Source organism: Podarcis tiliguerta (assembly GCF_965153285.1).
Source record: "Podarcis tiliguerta genome assembly, chromosome: 17".
In the NCBI taxonomy this organism is placed as follows: domain Eukaryota; kingdom Metazoa; phylum Chordata; class Lepidosauria; order Squamata; family Lacertidae; genus Podarcis; species Podarcis tiliguerta.
The window spans coordinates 37,457,867-37,479,132 of NC_139550.1; the positions used below are offsets into that span (position 1 = coordinate 37,457,867).

General features: G+C 46.0%; 1 protein-coding gene across 1 annotated transcript; it reads left to right on the forward strand.

Moving 5' to 3' along the window:
• The first annotated feature begins 6,812 nt into the window (after positions 1-6,812).
• On the forward strand, positions 6,813-19,355 carry HAUS7 (HAUS augmin like complex subunit 7). Its single transcript, XM_083420520.1, has 10 exons — positions 6,813-6,907; positions 7,831-7,946; positions 10,091-10,158; positions 13,229-13,290; positions 14,879-14,952; positions 16,212-16,370; positions 16,638-16,734; positions 17,636-17,863; positions 18,379-18,490; positions 19,163-19,355. Exons 1-10 carry the CDS (start codon positions 6,863-6,865, stop codon positions 19,234-19,236), a joined length of 1,035 nt encoding a protein of 344 aa, XP_083276646.1. The 5' UTR covers positions 6,813-6,862; the 3' UTR covers positions 19,237-19,355.
• Positions 19,356-21,266: the final 1,911 nt, after the last annotated feature.

The following is a 21,266-nucleotide window of genomic DNA, read 5'->3' on the forward strand; positions in this document are numbered from 1 at the left end:
ATTTCAGTTAAAGGCACAGGAGCAGTACAGACTTCTTTCCTAACCAGGTGGCAACCAACTTACAAAAGAAAATCAACCTAGATAATATGAGTTAGCTCAGCTAATGTACTTATTTATATGACTGACAAGTGTGTTGCTGTTTATTCACTGTAGAGTGTAGAAAGTGGTGCATCTTGCCTCTCCTCTGAGAATCTCAGTCTGCAATCTCAGCCATACTTTATAGATTTTAAATTGCCTTCTGGTATATTGTTTTAAATGAAAGGTGGAGTAGAAATTTAAATAACAAGCAAACCAGCACTTTGGTCAATTGAAGTGTTATATTCAGATTGCCGATGAATTAAAGAGCCACACTGAGTTTAATATATGAGAACATTCAATGGTTCTGCACAACTGGACTTTAATGCCTTGAGCACAGCTGCCTTGCAGAATAGCATTTGGAAAGTTCAGGGTTTTTCCCTTTTTTTAACTGCAGAACAGTTCAGGAAGAAGCTGCACCTGCAGACGTTCCATTTCCCTCAGACCATTCATGCGTACATGAGCAGGCGTGTGAGCAGCAAGCAAGCTACTATACTTGTATTTCTTGATGCTCAAAACCTGGTCCAGGAGCTGGTGTTCCCACTAAAAAACTCCTGCCAGATTTGGGCAGCAGCATCAGAAGGGGAGCACTGCCCCACTGTCCTCCTCCTGGCCTCTTCTTCTGAAAATCCTGCTTTTCATTCTCAGGAGGAGACATGCTCACACCAGCTCACTGATGCATGCTCCTCTTACACACATGAGACAGAATCCAAAGGCTCTGTGTAGGCTTTCCATGTGTCGGGTTGGAGCAGGAACTGGGAGGATGCTGTCAAACTGGACACAAATGAGCTTGGGGCGCCCCCTGCTGGTGACTGGCGGGCATTACATCAACCAAACCTGCCACTGGTGGCCATTTGAGGCCTCTCAAAGGTATAATAAGGCCAAAAGAGAATGAAAAATAACACATAAACGGGGAATGTAATATTGGTGTGTGTACACAGTACCAGAGTCTTTTTCTTTTTTATTAATATTTTATTTCATTTATAAAAAGAGTGAGAAGGAAAAAAGTAATAAAAAGCGAGAATGAAAAGAAAGGAAAAATACATTATTACCATACATTAATATACAGATGTGTATATTCTTATTCAGATCTGTGGACATAAAGCTCACACATTCCCCAAACAATTTTGTTTTTATTCACTATCACACATTATGCTTCTGCTGAATGTACGTCTTTCAAATATTGACCCATGAATGTGTATTCACATCTGATGCTTGTTCACAATGATGTATGCACAATTTTTCTCTATCTTTTCTATTTCTTGAAATATTTTTTAAAGTTACAGTAAAACCATTACCATCTATATTTGCATCATCAAGTTGAATCCAACATTTTATCCTATATGAAAGCACATTTTAAGAAAAAAATCAAGGAGAGATGATGGGAATATGCATGGATGCAATAATTAAAAAAAAAACTTTGGAGGCAACTGGACAACACTGTATTTGAAGAGACCAGAAAGGCCGCACCCAGAGTAGATCACAATTCTAGGATTATACGTGTGATATGGTTGCCAAACATAGGCACTACAAAAAACAGCAGAACAATTGGAAAATGTTGGCACTGGAATTAGAACTGAAAAACATTGTACTTTTTTGTTTTTTAAAAAATCTGAAAAACGGCTTTAAAGAAGCAACTCCATATTTGAAACTATTAACTTGCAAGTTCTGGTTTCCAAAGGGACAGAGATATGTCTTGACATGTTAAAATGAAATACCTGTGTTTGACTACTCAGAAGGCAATCCTGATAGGCTCTTTGGGGGCTCTTCTACATATGTATGTTTCAAACTTACAAACTTACCATACAATAAAAAAATGGAAGGGGGTATTACCCAGAATGTGAACTTACAAGAGAGATAGTTGTCTTGCTGTTTAGCAGTTGTGCACAAGTCTGATACATGCATACATGCATTGAAAAACAAAGGGGAAGGAGGGCAAGTCTAGTAAGGCTCCACCCCACATTGAGAAAGGCAGTAACCCACTTTTTGGGGTGTAAAAAATGTGGGGGGTTCATTACAATAAGGTTGAAAACAATAGCACAACTTTAGCATTAACTTGGAATGGTGGCTTCACATATTCCTTGATGTGCTTTCTGCAAAACTTTTGCCAGACTTTGGCGGCGGTTTGGAGTGAATCAGACAACACTGGCTTTTGGGTTGACCCCATGACCCCCAGGTTTGAGGGTCTATTGCTCTGTTTGTGGGGCTTCAAAACACAGGGTTTTCGCCACAAAACTTTTGCCAAACTTTGGTGCCAGTTTGAGGTGAATCAGACAACATTGGGGTTTTAGGTGTTAACTACAAACCCCAGTTTGATCTATCAATTTGTGGTGCGCTGCAAAACAGTTGCAAAACTTTAGCACCATTTTCAAGGGGATCCCAGATTTTGAGGTTCACAGTCTTAAAGTGGTTACTAATAAATGTTACAAGATACAAAGGAACATTTTGTTTTTAAACAAGCTAGCAATGCGGTCCCATTTTCTTTAAGTCCTTAACTCACGTCAATACTTTCCTTGCTCTGCTCCCAGAGTGAGATCCTAAGCGACTTGCTTGTTCACCATCTCAGGTTTCAGCTTCCTGCTGCAAGAGATTGCAGCTCAGTTTCCAGGATGAGTCACCAATTAGCCTAAAGGCTGAAACAAACATCCAACTTCTTTTGCCTCATTTGCCAGAGTGAAACCAGCTGCGCCAAATGCAAACTTTTCTGCTTTGCATTTTAAATACAATGCATATAAACATTGCATTTTGTTGTTGTTTAGTCGTTCAGTCGTGTCCGACTCTTCGTGACCCCATGGACCAGAGCACGCCAGGCACTCCTGTCTTCCACTGCCACCCGCAGTTTGGTCAGGTTCATGTTCGTAGCTTCGAGAACACTGTCTAACCATCTCATCCTCTGTCGTCCCCTTCTCCTTGTGCCCTCCATCTTTCCCAACATCAGGGTCTTTTCCAGTGAGTCTTCTCTTCTCATGAGGTGGCCAAAGTATTGGAGCCTCAGCTTCACAATCTGTCCTTCCAGTGGGCACTCAGGGCTGATTTCCTTAAGAATGGATGCGTTTGATCTTCTTGCAGTCCATGGGACTCTCAAGAGTCTTCTCCAGCACCATAATTCAAAAGCGTCAATTCTTCGGCGATCAGCCTTCTTTATGGTCCAGCTCTCACTTCCATACATCACTACTGGGAAAACCATAGCTTTTACTATACGGACCTTTGTTGGCATTGCATTTTATGTGCATTAAATCTTACATCTTTAACATGGGGAAGGTTGTTGAGCCAGTGGTGGCTAGTCAGTTCAGATATGACGGGGGGGGGGCGGGGAGGAAAGGATTGTGCTCCAGATTCAGAACTGGAAAAGCCTTGGCACGTTGGCCGATGACCTTTGAGTAATTCCTGCCTTTCCATGCCGTTTTGGGAAACTGATACGGAAGGGGGGGGCATGTCTTCTTCACCTCCTTCTTTGCTACAATATATCCATTTATTTCCAATTGTCAATGACAAAAGGGACTAAAATCTATAAAATTCATAGAAAATCAACGTGCCAATTTGCTCAATTTCTCTAGAACTCCATGACACCTTCCCTGTCCTCCATAATCCCTCAAGCAAGATGTTAAGACACTAATCCTGTCAAATCACTCTGCCTGGCCTTTCCTCTGGGCAATGTCAGGTGGCAGACTATGCATGCATGGACCATTGTCTTCTCATCACCGGTACTCAGGATGTGCTTATCTACGCATATCTCCAGCTCTGCATATTCCCCCCTCCCTCCTCCATATGTTAATTCTGTGTAACCCAACCTCTTCTTAATGTATTCATGATGTAACTGGGATGTATTTTGCACTGTATTCTGGGACATGGAGGGAAGTTTCAAAAGTTCATGTCACCCCTTTCTCGCTGTTCAATCTCGCCTTGAACCTTGTTGCGCAATAAACATGGATCTTCTGCAGTTTGCTCCTCTCTGGCTGAACTCATTTTCCTCCGCAGGGACCCGCGGACTTAGTCCGACGAGCTGGGTGGCAGAGCAGCCTCGCACCCAGATTTTACCCATAACAGAAACCAACGCTGTGCAATCACCTTCTGAGAAGGCTGGCAGCTCAAGGTGGCATGCCTGGTTCTCCCCCCCCCCCCCAGTTTATCCTCATAATAACCTTGTAAGGCAGGCTAGGCCAGGCATAAGCAAACTCAGATCTCCAGATGTTTGGGGACTACAATTCCCATCATCCCTGACAACTGGCCCTGTTAGCTAGGGATCATGGGAGTTGTAGGCCAAAAACATCTGGAGGGCAGAGTTTGCCTATGCCTGGGCTAGGCTGAGAGACTGTGACTTGCCCAAGGGTCACCCAGCGAGATTCATATTGTGATAGGAATTTTGAGGTCTTATTTATATGTTAAATGTTCGTAAGTGTACCAACCAAGCACGTACATAGATCAGCACAGGAAGACCAACCTGGAACCCTTTTTGATTCCCAAACTGTCCCAAACAGGAGTGCCTGGCGTGCTCTGATAGAATCATTCTATGATTCTATGATTCTATGATTCTAAACTGACCAAATGTTTTCTCTGCAAGGTCAAAGTGGGAAACCTCCCCATTGTCTCTTTCTTCACAAATCCTGTCTTAAGGGCACATTTAAGATATGAATAGGGTTTGAGCCTGTGACCTGGCCCAACAACTAAGTATTTATCATTACAAAAGACTGGCCAGGCTCCCCAGCCAATCCAATCAAGTAAACAAGGACAGGAGAAAAACAACATTCAAATTTCTGTTTTAGACCGCCTTTTCTGTGATGTAGGTATGATGTATCTGGGGGGGTAGTCTTAGGTTACACCCCTTCTGTGATGTACGTATGATGTTTCTGGGGGTGGTCTTGATCTACAGGGTGGCAATTTCAAAAGTCTTTATAAGGCCTTACGCGCCATTTTTCTGGGTTCCTCCTCCTCTCCTGTGGGTGAGGGGAGCACCCTGTTGCAACAGATCAATAAAGATCAGGCTTGCGAGCTGCTTTGCTTCTCAATATTCTCTGGTTGGCCTCTGTTATTTTCTCCTACCAATAGGGAACCTATGTAAGGACTCTATATGGGCTCTTGGATACCCCATAAGGGAAAAGGGCAATTTTTGTTTATAACAGAATGATTCCTGCTGGAGGCTGCGAGACTCAAGTTCGCCTTGTGCCGTGTCTGCCACACGAATGGTAGTTTCTCCCTGTGAGTTTTGAGCCCCCTCTCCTGGCGGAACACTGCTTTTATTGTAATTGGTTGCATGTTTTTAATAGATTTTGTTGTTTAGTCGCTTAGTTGTGTCTGCCTCTTTGTGACCCCCTGGACCAGAGCACGCCAGGCACTCCTGTCTTCCTCTGCCTCCCCAAGTTTGTTCAGACTCATGTTTGTAGCTTCGAGAACACTGTCCAACCATCTCGTCCTCTGTCGTCCCCTTCTCCTTGTGCCCTCCATCTTTCCCAAAATCAGGGTCTTTTCCAGGGAGTCTTCTCTTCTCATGAGGTGGCCAAAGTCTTGGAGCCTCAGCTTCACGATCTGTCCTTCCAGTGAGCACTCAGGGCTGATTTTCTTCAGAATGGAGAGGTCTGATCTTCTTGCAGTCCATGGGACTCTCAAGCGTCTCCTCCAGCACCATAATTCAAAAGCATCAATTCTTCAGTGATCAGCCTTTTTTATGGTCCAGCTCTCACTTCCATACATCAATACTGGGAAAACCAGAGCTTGAACTATACGGACCTTTGTTGGCAAGTTTTTAATAGATAGGACCATTTAAAAACATGCAGATTTCAGATTTAAATTCGACCGACGTTTACTTGTATTGTGCTGTTGCTTTTGTGGCGATCACACAGGGCTCCCGGACGTTTGACGGTCTATTGACCCTGTGCCACCACTGCGGTCGCTTTCTTCGCTGCCACCATCCCTCTTCTCACGGGGACACACGGAGTCCAGACAGTTGTTAACATAAACAAATAATCAAGTTTATTTTTAAGTGCAGGAACAAGCGTATGATTGCAGTTTATTTTCCTCTTGTCAGTTTCCTAATCTTAGTGCCTAACAACTTCAAACTGTATTATCCCAACTATCTGCCTCAACCTAACAATTCCTCTCACTCTCTCGCAATACAACTCGACCAACCCACACCTGAGCCTCCCACTTCCTTCTCTGACACCTCAACTCCCAACTGACAACCCTCAGCTGCCTTTCAAATCCTCCCACTCTATCTTTTACTCCCGCCTCGCATTCTCACTGGCCAATCACCTCACACCCATTTTAACCTTTTCCTTGACGCATCCTAGGAGGCAAACGCCACAGCTTTCTGTGTTTTGAGCTGTTCTTATTTGATCTGTAAGCCGCCTTGAGTGAGTCCCTTTTAGGGAAAAGGCAAAGTGTGAATAAATTCATAATAAAAACTAGCAGGGAAGCCACAAGGGTTCAGCCGACGTCTACTTTTCCCTGGTGGGGGGGGGGTATGTGTATGATTTTCAAAACTGAACCATAAAAAACCACACCGAACAATGAGGGAACATACAACACGACGGAAACAACAACACAAAACCCCAGTGTTTGTGAGGTGCGGGTGTGGGGGGCATAAGGCGTTCCGGAGGGGCAAACCAATTTCCAGCCTCCCCCCCCCCCCGTCCCCGGCTTGGTACAGCTCAGAAAGTTATGATTCTCCTGACGCGGCCGCCCCGCCTCCTCCCCTCCTCTCCCCGCCCTTTGCTTCCAATCAGCTTCGAGGCTCCTCGATCCGCGGCCAATAGGAGTGGAGTAGAGGCGGCGCCTTGTACTCGGCGGGAAAATGGCGATGGCTGCTGCTGCTGCTGCGCTTTTCGGGCGCTTGAAGGTATTCCGGGAGCGTCCTCGGGGCAGAGGCCTCGCCAGGCAGAGAGCGGGGCGGCGGCGGCGGCGGCCGGAGCCTCCCTCTCAAGTGCGGGGATGGGCCTCTTGGGACGCGTTAAGACCCCCAGATCCAGATTGGTGTTTCTGCGAAGAGGCTGAGCAACGCAGGGGTCTTCCGTTATCGCAGAACTGGGAGACACAAATAAGCCGGCTGGCTGCAAAACGAGATGGTAACCATCTCGTGAGCACAGTAGGACACGTGTAAGCCATGCCAGCAAGGCCTCGAATTCGGTGCGGGCAGATCTTGGGCTGACGAATTTGGTGCTGAGTTTCCTGACATCATCTTATGCAAGGCTGATGTCTGGGAACTTGTTTGATGCATTACTGTATTTTAATGTTTGGTTGGAAGCCGCCCAGAGTGGCTGGGGAAGCCCAGACAGATGGGTGGGGTAGAAATAATAAATTAGTAGTAGTAGTAGTAGTAGTAGTAGTAGTAGTATTTCTGCAAAGTGGGTGAGCAATGCCCAGTGACACTGGCTGAGCAGGACTGGCCCTGAGCACAGGTGTCTTCCGTTCTGTTGGGGTCTGGCTTATTGCATAACTGGAGACACAGTTGGGCTGAGGAAATCCTGAAGGATCCTGACATCTTCCCACCTTTTATGCAAGGTTGATGTCTGGGAATTTGATTCTGGCAAACAAGACCTCCTGCCTGCTACCTTTGGTTGATACAAGACTGATTTCAGTAACATGCATGAGATTCTTTGAACGCTTGCAATCCTGTATGTTTCCTGAGTATTATCACTTGGAGTTCAAAATCGTTTCTTTCTTCAGTGAGGTGGGGAAATGAGCACTGCACTGCTTAGAGAGACTTGTAGGGTGTTGCAGAATGTGAGTGGAGCATACCTGTCCCTGTTTGCCCTCTTACAGGAACTGGGCTGCCCTGCACTAGATGGTGTCTACCTGTCAGAGGCTAAAGACATACAGAAGTTGCTATGCGCTCCCTCCCCGCATCGCCTGGACATACTGGAATGGATTTGCGGCAGGTGACGGCCATCACCGTTCGATCCTTATTCCTTTAGTATTTGCCACTCTCTTCCTACTTCTAGACCAGTGATTCTCAAACATTTTCTCTGGGCCACACTTTCAGAATAAAAATTTGCTTGCGCCACACTGAATTTGTTATGGATAAGAAATGCGTTGGCAAACAAAAAGAAACAACTCCTAGCACTTGTTGATTTATATTATAGAACACAACTACTTTATTATATGACCATAGGCCGTTCAGAAAATATAAAACAATTATTTTGATTCTATACTACACTGAAATATTTAAATGTTTCTTTGATTGTCCTTGAACCTACCCATCACACTTTGCATCCTCTCCTGCCACACCCTATCAGAAGCATTGTGCCAGGATCAGCTTCCCTGAGCAATACTTGGCTCCTAGTGGGAATCTGTAGCTTGAAGCAAACACAGCTTAGATACATTTACGTATCTAAGACCACTTCTGCAGCTAGGCCAAAGTCCAAGGTCTGACAGCCCAGTACCCCCAAAATGACCACACAGAGAGCAGCAGATAGTGAGGGCAGCCCTGAACAGGTTTGGCATTGGCTGGGCTCACTGGGGCTGATGACTGGTCAGTCATTCTTGTTTTTTAAGCCCTCATAGGTGGAGGGCAGACATGTACATGGTTACAGGTACACCTTTTATTTCTGCATTAAAATATACAATGTTCTCTTATTTCTACTACAAAACGGTGTTTAACATAAGTTAGCAGAATCGTGATAGTACTGTGATTGTGATAGTACCGTGACTTGAGTGAGTTTTAATGCACTATACTATACCATTCTGTACTCTCAGCTGTCAGGAGCAGGTCAGCAATAAAACACCTGGTGTTCATAGTCAACTCTTTATTCAAAGAAACCAAAACAGCTCAGGCCTAGTGATCAGAGCCACTCTTCCCAGTAGGTCTTGCCCCAATGAGGCAGTTTCGAGGACTGAAGATCTTTGCCTTCCCACTGCTCTCTGCCTCCTCCCCCAGCAACCTGAACCTCCTCCATCTTGTCTGTCTTTGCTTTGCCCTCTTCCTTCCTCTTTGTGTTCTGGGAGACCAGGGGGAGGAGAGCTGGTCACAGCAGGAGGGGCAGACCCCCTGGCTTCTTCAGCAGCCTGCCTCCGCTTTGCTTCTTGACCTGCTCTCTGCCACAGCCTCTTCCTGCTCACTAAACCGTGTTGCCTCTTCAGCTCCTGACACCACCTCCAAGTCTGCTCCCTCCTCTCCCGCTGACCCCTCATCGTCATCCCACCACCAGTCCCCTGGCTCTGAGCCTTCTTCCCCTGGGGGTTCCCAAGCTGGTGCCTCCCCCCCCCCTCTGCTAGTCCATGACATATACTATACACTATACTTGCCAAGCAACAACTTACCAGCCACAAGCTGCTGTGCAGCACCGTAACAGCCCACTTTTCTAGGGAAATGGATCTCTGAGCAACCTGGGAATTTTGTGTAGTTGCTCTTGTCCCTTTGCTGTTGACACTTTTTTCCATACTGTGTACCATTCTACTTTCCCTGTCGTTATGATTATCCACCAACCCCCATCAAATTGTGAGCAGGGACACGCTTACATACAGGTTTTTTTTGTTATGAAGGCACTTTAGAAAATCATCATTATTGCCTCTGTCAGTACTGATCTGATTCTGAAAGAATCTTGGAATCAGAGAATTGTAGAGTTCGAAGGGTCCCTTGAGGGTCATCTAGTCCAACCCTCTGCAATGCAGGAATCTTAACTAAAACATTCCTGACCGATTGTCATCTAACCTCTGCTTTAAACCCTCTAAGGAAGGAGAGGCCACCACCTTCTGAGGAAGCCTCTTCCACTGTCAAACAGCTCTTACAGCCAGAAAGTTCTTCCTTGTGTTTAGTCAGAATCTCCTCTTTTCTATATAGTTCTGTACTTTTTGCTTTCTCAAGCTTAGTCAGTAATAGTAGTAGTTTTTAACTGCCCATCTCTCAATAATTAGAATTAATTTGTTATTAGTAGAGGGCTGGAGTAATTTGTCTGGCTTCTCGGGATCAACTGCAGATGTATTGCTGAATCCAAATTTGGAGCAGATATGTGTCCCTTCTGCAGCTCATCAACAATGTTGCAGCAAGACTGTGGCCCTCACTTTGTTTTGTTCTTCCTTGCAGTGTGTCTCCAGCCCACCGAAAGCAGTTGTCATCTCTTGGAGAATCGCAGTCGGATTTGAAGATAAAAGGTACATATTGTGCTTTTGTTGGAAGGACAAGCATGTAATAATTGTCAGTCAAAGGGATTTGTTGGAACCGTATTGAAATGTGTTTGCCTTTGTGTGTGGGCATGTATGTGTTCAGAGGACCTGCACGTTACAGGGAGCCTGATGGGGGAAGAGGTGAGGGAGAGTTGCAATGCATCACTGTGCTCTGTATGCAGGCACAAATTGTATTTGCCTATAATAATTATTTATTTATTATTTGTACCCCGCCCATCTGGCTGAGTTTCCCCAGCCACTCTGGGCGGCTTTCAACAAAGATTAAAAATACATTAAAATGTCACACATTAAAAACTTCCCTTCAGATGTCTTCTAAATGTCAGGTAGTTGTTTATCTCTTTGCCATCTGATGGGAGGGCATTCCACAGGGCGGGCGCCACTACTGAGAAGACCCTCTGCCTGGTTCCCTATAGTTTTGCTTCTTGCAATGAGGGAACCGCCAGAAGGCCCTCGGCGCTGGACCTCAGCGTCCGGGCAGAACGATGGCAGTGGAGGCGCTCCTTCAGGTATCTTCGCTGAGGCCGTTTAGGGCTTTCAAGGTCAGCACCAACACTTTGAATTGTGCTCGGAAATGTACTGGGAGCCACCAATGTAGGTCTTTCAAGACCACTGTTATGTGGTCTTGGCGGCCGCCCCCAGTCACCAGTCTAGCTGCCTATAATCTCCTTGGCTTTTATTCACAGTAGCACTGAGCAGCATGTCCTGTTGTGCCAGCAAAAATTGTTGCACACTAAGGTCAAGGTCAAGCAATGTTGGGTGTGATTGGCAGATGTTATTCCAACCTGTTATTTGCCCCATCTAAATGCATGGCTAATATTTACTCCTCTGCAAGGGGAATAAAGTGAATAAAGTGATAGCATTTGCGACAGCTATAGAAATGGAAACGAAACCTGCTCCTGATGACCACAGATGGGGGCGAGGCAGCACAGCTCTTCTGTCACTTCTATCCTAGATTCCCACTTGTTTAGCTTGTCCCATAGAACTCCATGGAAACAACTGAAAATCAAGGCAGCCACTGTCTGTATTGCAGGCGGAGATGAGAAGCACAACCTCCTCCTGAGCTCTGTTTTTGGTCACACTAGAGTGTAATGGAATGTAGAACTAACTTTATTTACAGATGGCTAGATAAATCTGACTAGAACTGGATTCCATCTACTCTTCTCATTGGATTACAAGGCTAGGAGGAGGATTTCTTAAGCTGTGGGGTTGTGAGTCTTGGAACAGTATGTCAGGACTGGTCGTTGTCCTCTTCAGATCACCACACAAACGCTTCTTGTTCTTTTATAACTTTTTATTGCGTATTAACAAAACAATCTTATAAACGGTTCTTAAATATTATTCCTCAGAGTCACTTCTTCCAGATACCTTCTGAGCTCTGCTTCTCCATGACCAGCCACCCTCAAAATGGCGAAGGCGCCTCTCCCTTCGCTTTCCCGCTCTTTTTTCTAACCTCCTGGCTAGAGCTGGCCTGTATCTCCTCTCCTCCCAATCTGAGCTAGAACTGAACCCTTGCCTTTCCTGGGAACAGCCAGTCCCTCCCTGTTGTTCCTCTTGCTCCCTTCTATTAGATTCACTGCTCTCCCTCCCCCCTTGGGGAATGCTTTCTCCCTCTGAGAAACTGGAAACTTCTAACTCTTCCCTGACACAGTACACCCCCCAGAACTCTTAACAAGCAAAAAGAAGGTCTTGCTTAATGCTGTGTTTTATGTACCAGTTAAACATACCTTCTAGGTAGGACAGAGGAAATGGCCTGGTACTGAGTTGATTCTTTAATTCACCTAGGTTAGTATTGTCTTCACTGACTGGCTGTGACGCCCCAGAGTTTCAGACTGCGAAAATTGCCAGCTTTGCCTGGAGATGCTGGGGACTGAGACCTTCTATGTCTTTAGCTGTAAATCAGAATGCACTAATATGACAACTAATATGCACTTCTGCTTAGGAAGATGTACAAATTAGAAATTTGTGTGAAGTGATTTCAGTTAACTGAAATCAGTTGCTCTCTCCCTTGCAGATTTCTAAATCAGCCTACCTTCTCTCTCTCTCTCTTTCACTCACTCACACCAAAGTAAGCAAATATAAAGCAAAATGATGGAAGGATGATAGTTCCCTTGTCCTTTAATATATATATATTTTAAAAATACTATTTCACTGCCACTCAGCACCATCAAATCAATACTTTTGGGCAAGCCTGCAGCCCACTACAAATGCATAGCAGATCAGCTGCTGCAAGGCTGAAAGCTGAGCTTTCATATCACCTAGTAATGCTTGGGCCTCCTTTCAGAGACTGCCTTTTCTCTCCTAGTCTCAAACTTCATGACATGGTGGAAGATTCAGCCCCATCATTGACCTCTGCCCTTGCCACTTTTATTTCCACCAGGTTCATTTCTGGTATCTGAGCCTAACGGGGAGATAAAATGAGTTCTGGTGATAGAATGGGGAAGTGAACCCACAGATGTGGGGAGCACCCAGGTCTCTTAACCGTCTCCTGCTGCTCTAAAATTCACCACCAGCACCACCTGCCTCCTATCTGACCGAACAGATGCTTCTGCCCCGTTGCCTATAGCATGAGCCTCAGAACAGTGAGCCAAAGGAGAACCATCATTTTCTCCACAGGAAAGAAAGGATTCATGGATCAACTAGCATAGTCCTGTAAGCATGCTGGAATGGGGTCTGAATGTAGACTATGTGGTGAAGCAGTTGCAGGAATGATGACTTTCATCAAAATCCCAGTTCTTGGAGACTTCAGTCTCTGGTATCTCCCATTAGCTCCAGATGTGTGAAAGGAAAACCAGAGTAGGAATGCCATGTTAGATTGGCCAGTGGTCTGACCCGTGCAAGGGGACTTCAGAGTGCCCAAAGTGCTTCACAAGCTGCATTGTGGATGGGACTTTGGAGCTTATTGCTGCTAGGGAAGTTGATGGTTTCTTTAAAAAAATAAAAAATAAAACAGGTGCTCCAGACCAAATTTAAATCTAGGGGAAAGACATTCATATGAGTGGCTCCAGCTATTTACCTAAAACTTCTTCTGTCCTGACAGCAATGGCAAACTTGGGATATCACCTGATGCTCTGTCGAGCCAATGACTTGGATCTCATTCAGGTAAGCACTGGGGGAATTTCTGCAAAATGAGACTGTCTCTTCATAGACAACTTATTCCATTTCTTAACTGTTCCCTCAGGATCCCCTCCCCTTTTAAACCGCTGTCCCCTAATTTCAAGACTCCAGCAGCTTAATTTGCTTGCACTGAATGTGGCGAACAGTTATTCCCCTTCCTGAGATCATTTTAAACTATTTTTGAAAGTTCAGGTTCTAGTATGAAAAAAGACTAAGGAGGTAACATATCCACTTCATCCTTTCCTCCTGGCTTTCCTTTCCTAGAGCCTTTGAAATGTGTCTTGTTTTCAGTGACCCTCTGTATACAAGTTGCTGAAGATGGGAGCACATGGTTGTGGGGTGCCCTGCCCATGGCAGCCTCTGGAGGCCTCTAACAGGCAACAGTTTGGTACAATGCTGCAGTAGAATAATGAGATGGTAGAGCTGGATGAGACTCCAAGGGTCCTCTAGTCCAGGGATGGGCAACCTAAGGCCCGTGGGCCGGATGCGGCCCAATCGCCTTCTCAATCCGACTCACGGACAGTCCAGGAATCAGCGTGTTTTTACATGAGTAGAATGTGTCCTTTTATCTAAAATGCATCTCTGGGTTATTTGTGGGGCATAGGAATTCATTCTTTTTTTTTTTCCAAAATATAATCCAGCCCATCACATGGTCTGAGGGATGGTGGACTGGCCCATGGCTGGAAAAGGTTGCTGACCCCTGCTCTAGTCCAACCCCCTGCAATGCAGGAATCTCAACTAAAGCACCCATGACAGATGGCCAGCCAACCTCTGCTTAAAAACTTCCTGTGAAAGAGAGTCCACCACCTTCCGAGGGAGTCCATTCCATGCAGACCCTCTGCCTGCCTGCCTGCCTGTCCAAGCAGGGCTAGTCTCCAAGGGCTAGTCTGCCTGCCTGTCCAAGCAGGGCTAGTCTCCTTGTAGCACCTATGCTGAATGTCATGCTACAGTAGATGGGTGCTCCTACTTAGAATCATAGAATCATAGAGTTGGAAGAGACTACAAGGGTCATCGAGTCCAACCCCCTGCCAAGCAAAAACCATCCTTTCTCAAAAACCATCTTCCTGTTAATGGCAAAGGTAAAGGTCCCCTGAAAGTTAAGTCCAGTCACAGACGACTCTGGGGTTGCAGTGCTCACCTCGCTTTACTGGCTGAGGGAGCCAATGTTTGTCCGCAGACAGTTTTTCCGGGTCATGTGGCCAGCATGACTATGCCGCTTCTGGCAAACCAGAGCAGCGCACAGAAACGCCGTTTACCTTCCCGCCGGAGTGGTACCTATTTTTCTACTTGCACTTTTTGGCGTACTTTTGAACTGCTAGGTTGGCAGGAGCAGAGACTGAGCAACAGGAGCTCACCCCATCATGGAGATTCGAACCACCAACCTTCTGATCGGCAAGCCAAAGAGGCTCAGTGGTTTAGACCACAGTGCCACCCGTGTCCCTGTTGCTGTTAACACAGCCTAAATGACCCCTACTTTTTGTGTTGTATCAATTGCAGTTTTTGTCGTCGTTAATGCTGCCACCCCACCCCCAATAACTGGAGAGCTATGTGTTTGTGTGTTGTATTTTTACAGGGAAAGGTCTCTGCGCAGGAGCAGCTCCACTTCCTGGAACAACTAGTGGCTGTGATTACTGCTCAAGCACTCAGGTGAGAGAGGTTTTTCAAGCACAAAGAGGATTGGAATCTCCCTTGCCAAACTGATGAATCTGATAACTGTTATGCTAGTGGGATCTATTGGATTGATAGCCTTTGTGGGGTATTTAGCTTTACTGTCAATCTTGCTAAGCAGGATTGAGTTAGTTGGCAAAGGGTACAGAGTTCTGGGCCTGATAAGATGCCAGCAGATTCTGAAACTTGGATTAAATCAGCACATTACAAGTATGTCCTTGGCAAGTTAGTCCTGGATATTTTGTGGTCAAAGTTCCAACTGCTGTGGGTATTTTGTTTTGTTTAAATAGTGGACCAGAGAATGAGGAATTAAATATTTGAGGCAGAGTTCTAGATGGACAGGAGCTGGGGGACTATGGTGAGAATCCTGGACATATCATACATACTGACAACCCAGCAACAGCACCTCTCCCTGATTCCTAAGGCCTTCAGCACACCACACTTCTACCTGTCTTTCTCTGTAACCATGAGGACTAGAAGCATTTCTAGTGCTTGGCTGTAAACACCCAGGGATGCCTTTTGTCAGGCTTCATAAGCAAGGGAGACAAAGAGACCACTCCACAGTGCACAGGAATCAATTTTGAGCTGAATAGGGCTGCAGGGGGAAGTGACCTGCTTTATATGGCACCATAGGGTAGGAGGAGAATAGATGAAGGTAAGGATTTGATGTCTTGAATGGTGTGGTAAGATTATTTCACAAATTATTAGCCCTATGGGAAGAAGATTTTGTGGCCTAAAGCAGAGCTCAGATGCCAGCACTGAACAGGTTGCTTCAGATTGTTTGTAAACTTTTAAGCAGTTCCTCTGAAGAAACTGGATCAGGTTCCCCTAAAATGTGTTGTGAGCCAGTTTTAGGGTCTAACACGCTTTGAGGCCACTTTCTTCCCTTTGTTTCCTGTGCTCGTGCCTCCCCCTTCCTGCCTCAGTATCACGAAGCTGCCCTATTTTGAGCTAAGCACTGGCTGTGGTTTGTGCCATTCAGCCTCTACTAGCCTCCTCCAGAATTCATGGGAGGTCCAGGTAGCAAGATGGAGCTCTGAGCCTGTTCTTCCTTTTATTATACCAAAGCAGCATATCCTTCCAATAATATGGTTAAACCACAGCTTTCTTGATTTCTTTCCTCCACTGTTCACCTTAGCAGAGCTAGGAATAGACCAGCCTGATTGATGCCTGATAAGCTGGGATGTGCTGCCATTGTCACCTGTATGTATTTCTTACCCCTCCTCTTCCTCTTCCAGCGCAGTGGAATCTTTCCAAGAGATAGGTAGGAAGAATGAGGCATTTATCAAGCAGGTTTTCACCAGCCCTTACCTGCAGAGTGTGCTGAACCCAGAGTGCCACCCCTGGCCTTCCGACATCAAGGGCCTCCTGTTGAGAGAAGATGTGCTGCAGGACAGGTGAGTTGCTCGGTTTCTGTGCCAATGCCCGCATGCGGAAAAGAGCCCACAGGTTCTTACACTGTGTTTCTAAAGCTAGAATGAGACTAGAGGCCAAACCAGAGAAAGACTTGGTTAGTGTAAGCCTGAAGTGGGAATGGAGCCCCCATGAGATGAACTCCCAGGCTTCATGGCTCCCCCAACTCCTTCATTCCCTATTGCCATATGGACACCAGTGGTGGAATCCGGGAGTCGTGATGCCCAACCTCCCTTCCTGTGTCTATCAAGGTCCCTTCTGTCCGTGACTTCTCATGAGGAAACCCTGCTAGAGGCATCGAAGGAGCTGGAAGAGGTGGTGGCAGCTCTACAAGATCTCAGGAAAGAGGTAAGCAGCCTGCAGACTGGTCTGGGTGTCTTCCAGGGAGCAGGGTTGAGTGAAGAAGGGGTTGCTGCTCACCCAGTCACCTGGAACACCTGGCCCAGCTGTAAGGTGCATCAGTGCTGTCCGTGGCCCCCATGGTCTGATGGTTCATGGTGGGATGTTGGGAGACTGGCCTTATTGTCAGGACTGGTCGTTGTCCTCTTCAGATCACCACACAAATGCTTCTTGTTCTTTATAAAACTCTTTATTGTGTATTAACAAAACAATCTTATAAACGGTTCTTAACTTTAACTATTCTTCCTCAGAGTCACTTCTTTCAGATACCTTCTGAGCTCTGCTTCTCCATGACCAGCCACCCTCAAAATGGCGAAGGCGCCTCTCCCTTCGTTTTCCCGCTCTTTTTCCTACCCTCCTGGCTAGAGCTGGCCTGTATCTCCTCTCCTCTGAATCTGAGCTAGAACTTAACCCTTGCCTTTCCTGGGAACAGCCAGTCCCTCCCTGTTGTTCCTCTTGCTCCCTTCTATTAGATTCACTGCTCTCCCTCCCCCCTTGGGGAATGCTTTCTCCCTCTGATAAACTGAAAACTTCCCTGACACTTATAGTCTGAAATTCTCTGATTATTTAGATTTTGCTAAGGATATGCTCACTAAGTGCTGAGCCTGCATATTGAACAATGACCATAAAGAAGGCAGGAGAGTCTCCATCCCCTTCTCATCCCACCACCCGTGTTTCCCTTGGTCCTTGCACTCGCATCTGGACTAAGGCTCTTTTTGGGAAAGGCTTAACAGTGCTGGGTTTTTCGCCCTGCAGTGAAGGAAGGTGGGGCATAGCATTATTTGTACCCTACCCATCTGACTGTGTTGCCCCAGCTTCCTCTAACCGTCACAAACCTCTGCCTTTTCAGTGTTCCTTCCTGCATGGGGATCCGGCTGGTGCAGATGCATCCTCTGGCCATGCCACAGCTCTGCAGACCCTCAGACTGATGGCTTCTGATTTCAGCCAGCTGCTTGTGGCCTTCAGCCAGGTGTATGAGCGCCAACTGCAGCAGCATTGTGAGCGCCCGGCTCCTGTGCTGAGCTGCCTTGGCCCCCTTGTCCAAGAGGTGCACCTTGGCCTGCAACTCTGTGTGCAGGTGAGACTGGAGGTGGGTGGCGGGTGGCAAGGAAGGAGCTCAAGGGTGAGCAGTCAGGTGCCCATAATATAGGGAAGCAGTTTTGAGTTCTCAAATGATGCCCAATGGCTCCGATATTTAGGGAAATGGAGTGGGGTAGTAATAATACAAATAGCTAAAGCATGTCACAATTCGTTTCCTAGCAATCACCCCGCTGTTTCCCCAGGGCTTTTGTACCTTTCCTAGGTCTGGTGTTCATTAAGTTACTAAGACCTGTGTCTAAGTTGTACCACTTCAGTCTGCAGGTAAGGGCTCACGTAATGGACTGCTTTCTGCGTGAAATTAACCCTAGATGAGTATGTGAGTTAGAAGGCTGGTTAGATGATGTTGGGGCAGGTCTTTCCTCCACCCCAACTCACCTGAAATCCTGGAATCTGAAACACAATATTAGACTGTTACTGGTTATTAGGACACCAGGCTAGTGAGATGATGCAGCTGATCAGGCTCTTTGGTTTCATCAATGCTCCTACCTCCAGGAGTTGCAGGCTTTGCTCCAGGTTAAAGAAACTTCAGAGTGCATCGTGAACACCGTGAAACAGAAGGAGCAGGGGAAAAGGTTTTGGAGTGGCAGTGCCAAAGCCACACTGTGTGAGTACTGTGCCCAAGAGGAGATGGTTTATTGGTGCATATCATTATTACTATTATATAGATATATAGACTGCTTCACAGCATAAAGCCACTGAAGAGGTGTACACAGTAAAAACAGAATAAAATGCAGAAACTCAATCACTCTATGCTTGCATGCTTGGTTGTCCCTGCCGCCCTTGGCACAGAGCCTTGCCTATATAGCATTCCAGTCTTCTCCTGCAGGTGGGAATGGCTCCCAGCTGCAGTGCTAATAGAGAAACTCCATTGCTGCTTAAATCCAAGGAGAGGTCACAGTGTGGGGATGTGATTTGTGACTGGGATGCTTTCTGAGCTCATGTTCCTTCCATTCTAGTCTGATCCTGTGAAAAAAGATCTAACTCTTTCAGGAAGTTTGCATTTTGGGGGAGCTAAAAATCTACCTTTAGAGCTACAAGGAAGAAGGCTCAGGTGCACTGTGTACTGGCCAGGTAGTGGCATCCAGCAGTTGGGTCAGTCAGGTCCTTTATGCCCCTTCTAAGCACAGCCTAGCAGCTTCCATAGCAGCAGTGTGAGGAACAACAAGAATCGAGAGGCTGTCTGGCTCAAAAGGAAAAGGGGGGAAAGCCAATGACTTCAGGACCCCAGTGCCTTTTGTAGTCACTACCATAACTAGCCAGTGTTTTACTTTTCCAGCTTCAAAACTTGAAGAGTTGCAACAGAAGTACAAGGCTATCTATGCAGCACTCAAGAAGTGCCAACAACCCTGAGTTCTAGTCGTCTGCAAATTGTAGGATATTATGGAGGAAAAGACTTGCCTTTTGCTTTCCTAAATTTAAATATATTCTTCTGTATATATTCTTTTGTGAGAATAAAGAGCATGTTTGTACTTTTGTCTTTATTTCATCGGGTTGAGGGAACATGCTCTTTCCGTGGTCTTCTGGACTGTTGTTCAGGTGCAGTTTAGATTTCTGTAATACATTTTTTTTAACAGCCCAAGTTGAAACTCTCATCTTAGCTACTGGCTTTCCAACATTTTTCTGGTTTTTAGTTTGAGATGAATGAGCAACTCTCCTCTGCTGCCCCTGCATCTTCTTGTTATTAAAAGGACAATAGGTTTAGTTTCCACTTCTGTCATTTAAGCACCATGTTAGCTCCCTCTTTGTGACTTCTTTAGTCATTAGCTTTTGCCTGTCACCTAGTTGGTTGATCTGGCCTTGCTGTGTTGGAAAGAATTAAATTCATCTCTAAATCATGTTGGACAGGCTTGTTCACAGCTTCATAAACCAATAAGCCAGAGTTCCCGATTATGTCTGAACAGGAGAACTCTGGCTTAATGCCAGGCTCTGCAGGCAGAAGCCAGCAGGCGACAGGGGGCAAGTGAGGAATACATGGCCATGATACCCTGATGTTATAAACAATGGTACAGACATAATATGAGCTATTAACCATTGTGAGGTAATTTAGCTGGTGCATGCAGATGGAGCACTCCTGCTCCCCTCCCCTCCCTAAGGGAAACAACTTGGTTTTCTTGGTTTGTTTCTCCCAATGAGCCTTTACTTCCTGACCACAGCTTGTTCAGCAGGAGAAAAACCACAAGCACTAGCTAGTCTGGATGCAATGCTAAGCAGGAGCTGCCTGTTCAATTTTGCCACCTCAGGTGAAATGGAAAGGTGCCCCCCCCCCGCCAAAGCCTCACTTACTTGAGTCACATGGCGGCCGCTTCCGGTGACATCTCGCCAGAAGCCACCGCCATACAATCCCAATGGCAGGGGGCACTGCCCCATGAGATTCTGCCACCAAGGTGGGCTGCTTCACTCCGTCTCATGGGCCCTGATGCCCAGTCAGTTGCTCCATGGTTTGTTTCTCACAGGAACGAGCAAAGCTGGAGTGCTCAGGCTGAGTGCAGTAGCTAGTTTCACTGTCCATAGCTAATGGCACCGGTTATAGAGAAATGCAACCAGTATTCCTTGGAGACTAAACAATTCTGTAACTCCAGAGGATTTCATCTTAAGTTGGAAGAGGTCTTCCTAAGGCATCAGATTTCTCCATAAGGTAAATTATAGAACAGGTTTCCTCAACCTCGACCCGCCATATTGTTTTGAGACTGCAGTTCCCATCATCCCTGACCACTGGTCCTGCTAGCTAGGGATCATGGAAGCTGTAGGCCAAAAAACATTTGGAGGGCCGAGGTTGAGGAAGCCTGTTACAGAAGGTCAAATTCCCCCTTGTATTCTGAGGGAGTGAGAACTATCAATGGATTTATACACCATGGGACGGCTTATTTTTATACCAAAATGTCACGCTATGGCCCTTGTGGTCTCTTCCAACTCTATGATTCTATGATATTTCTCGTGTCACCACTCCTTCATTATTGTTATCTTTTTTTTAAAAAAAAGGCCAGCTCAATACTGGAGAGGGAAGTCTCTGAAAACTACCAGAACTGCTTTGTTTCCTTGCCACAAAATAAATATGTTTATATATCACCTGTATTGTCACCAGAGAATTGAGGAAACTTGGTTCTGATTGAGGCTGATGCAAGTCATAGGGCAAAACATCTAGAGGGCACCAGGTTGGCAAAAGCTGGTGTAGATTAGCAGGAAAACTAATATGTCTCATTTCAAGCTTGTTTATATAGAATAGAAGCGGGGCTTTTCTTTCAGCCAGAATTCACCGGAACCCAGTTCCTGCACCTCTCAGGTGGGCGCCATTGCCATTGTAAGAGAACAAGGGAGGAGTTCATTGTGAGTTCCAGCACCGCTTTTTCTAGAAAAATAGCACTGCATTTCCATTTTCTGCC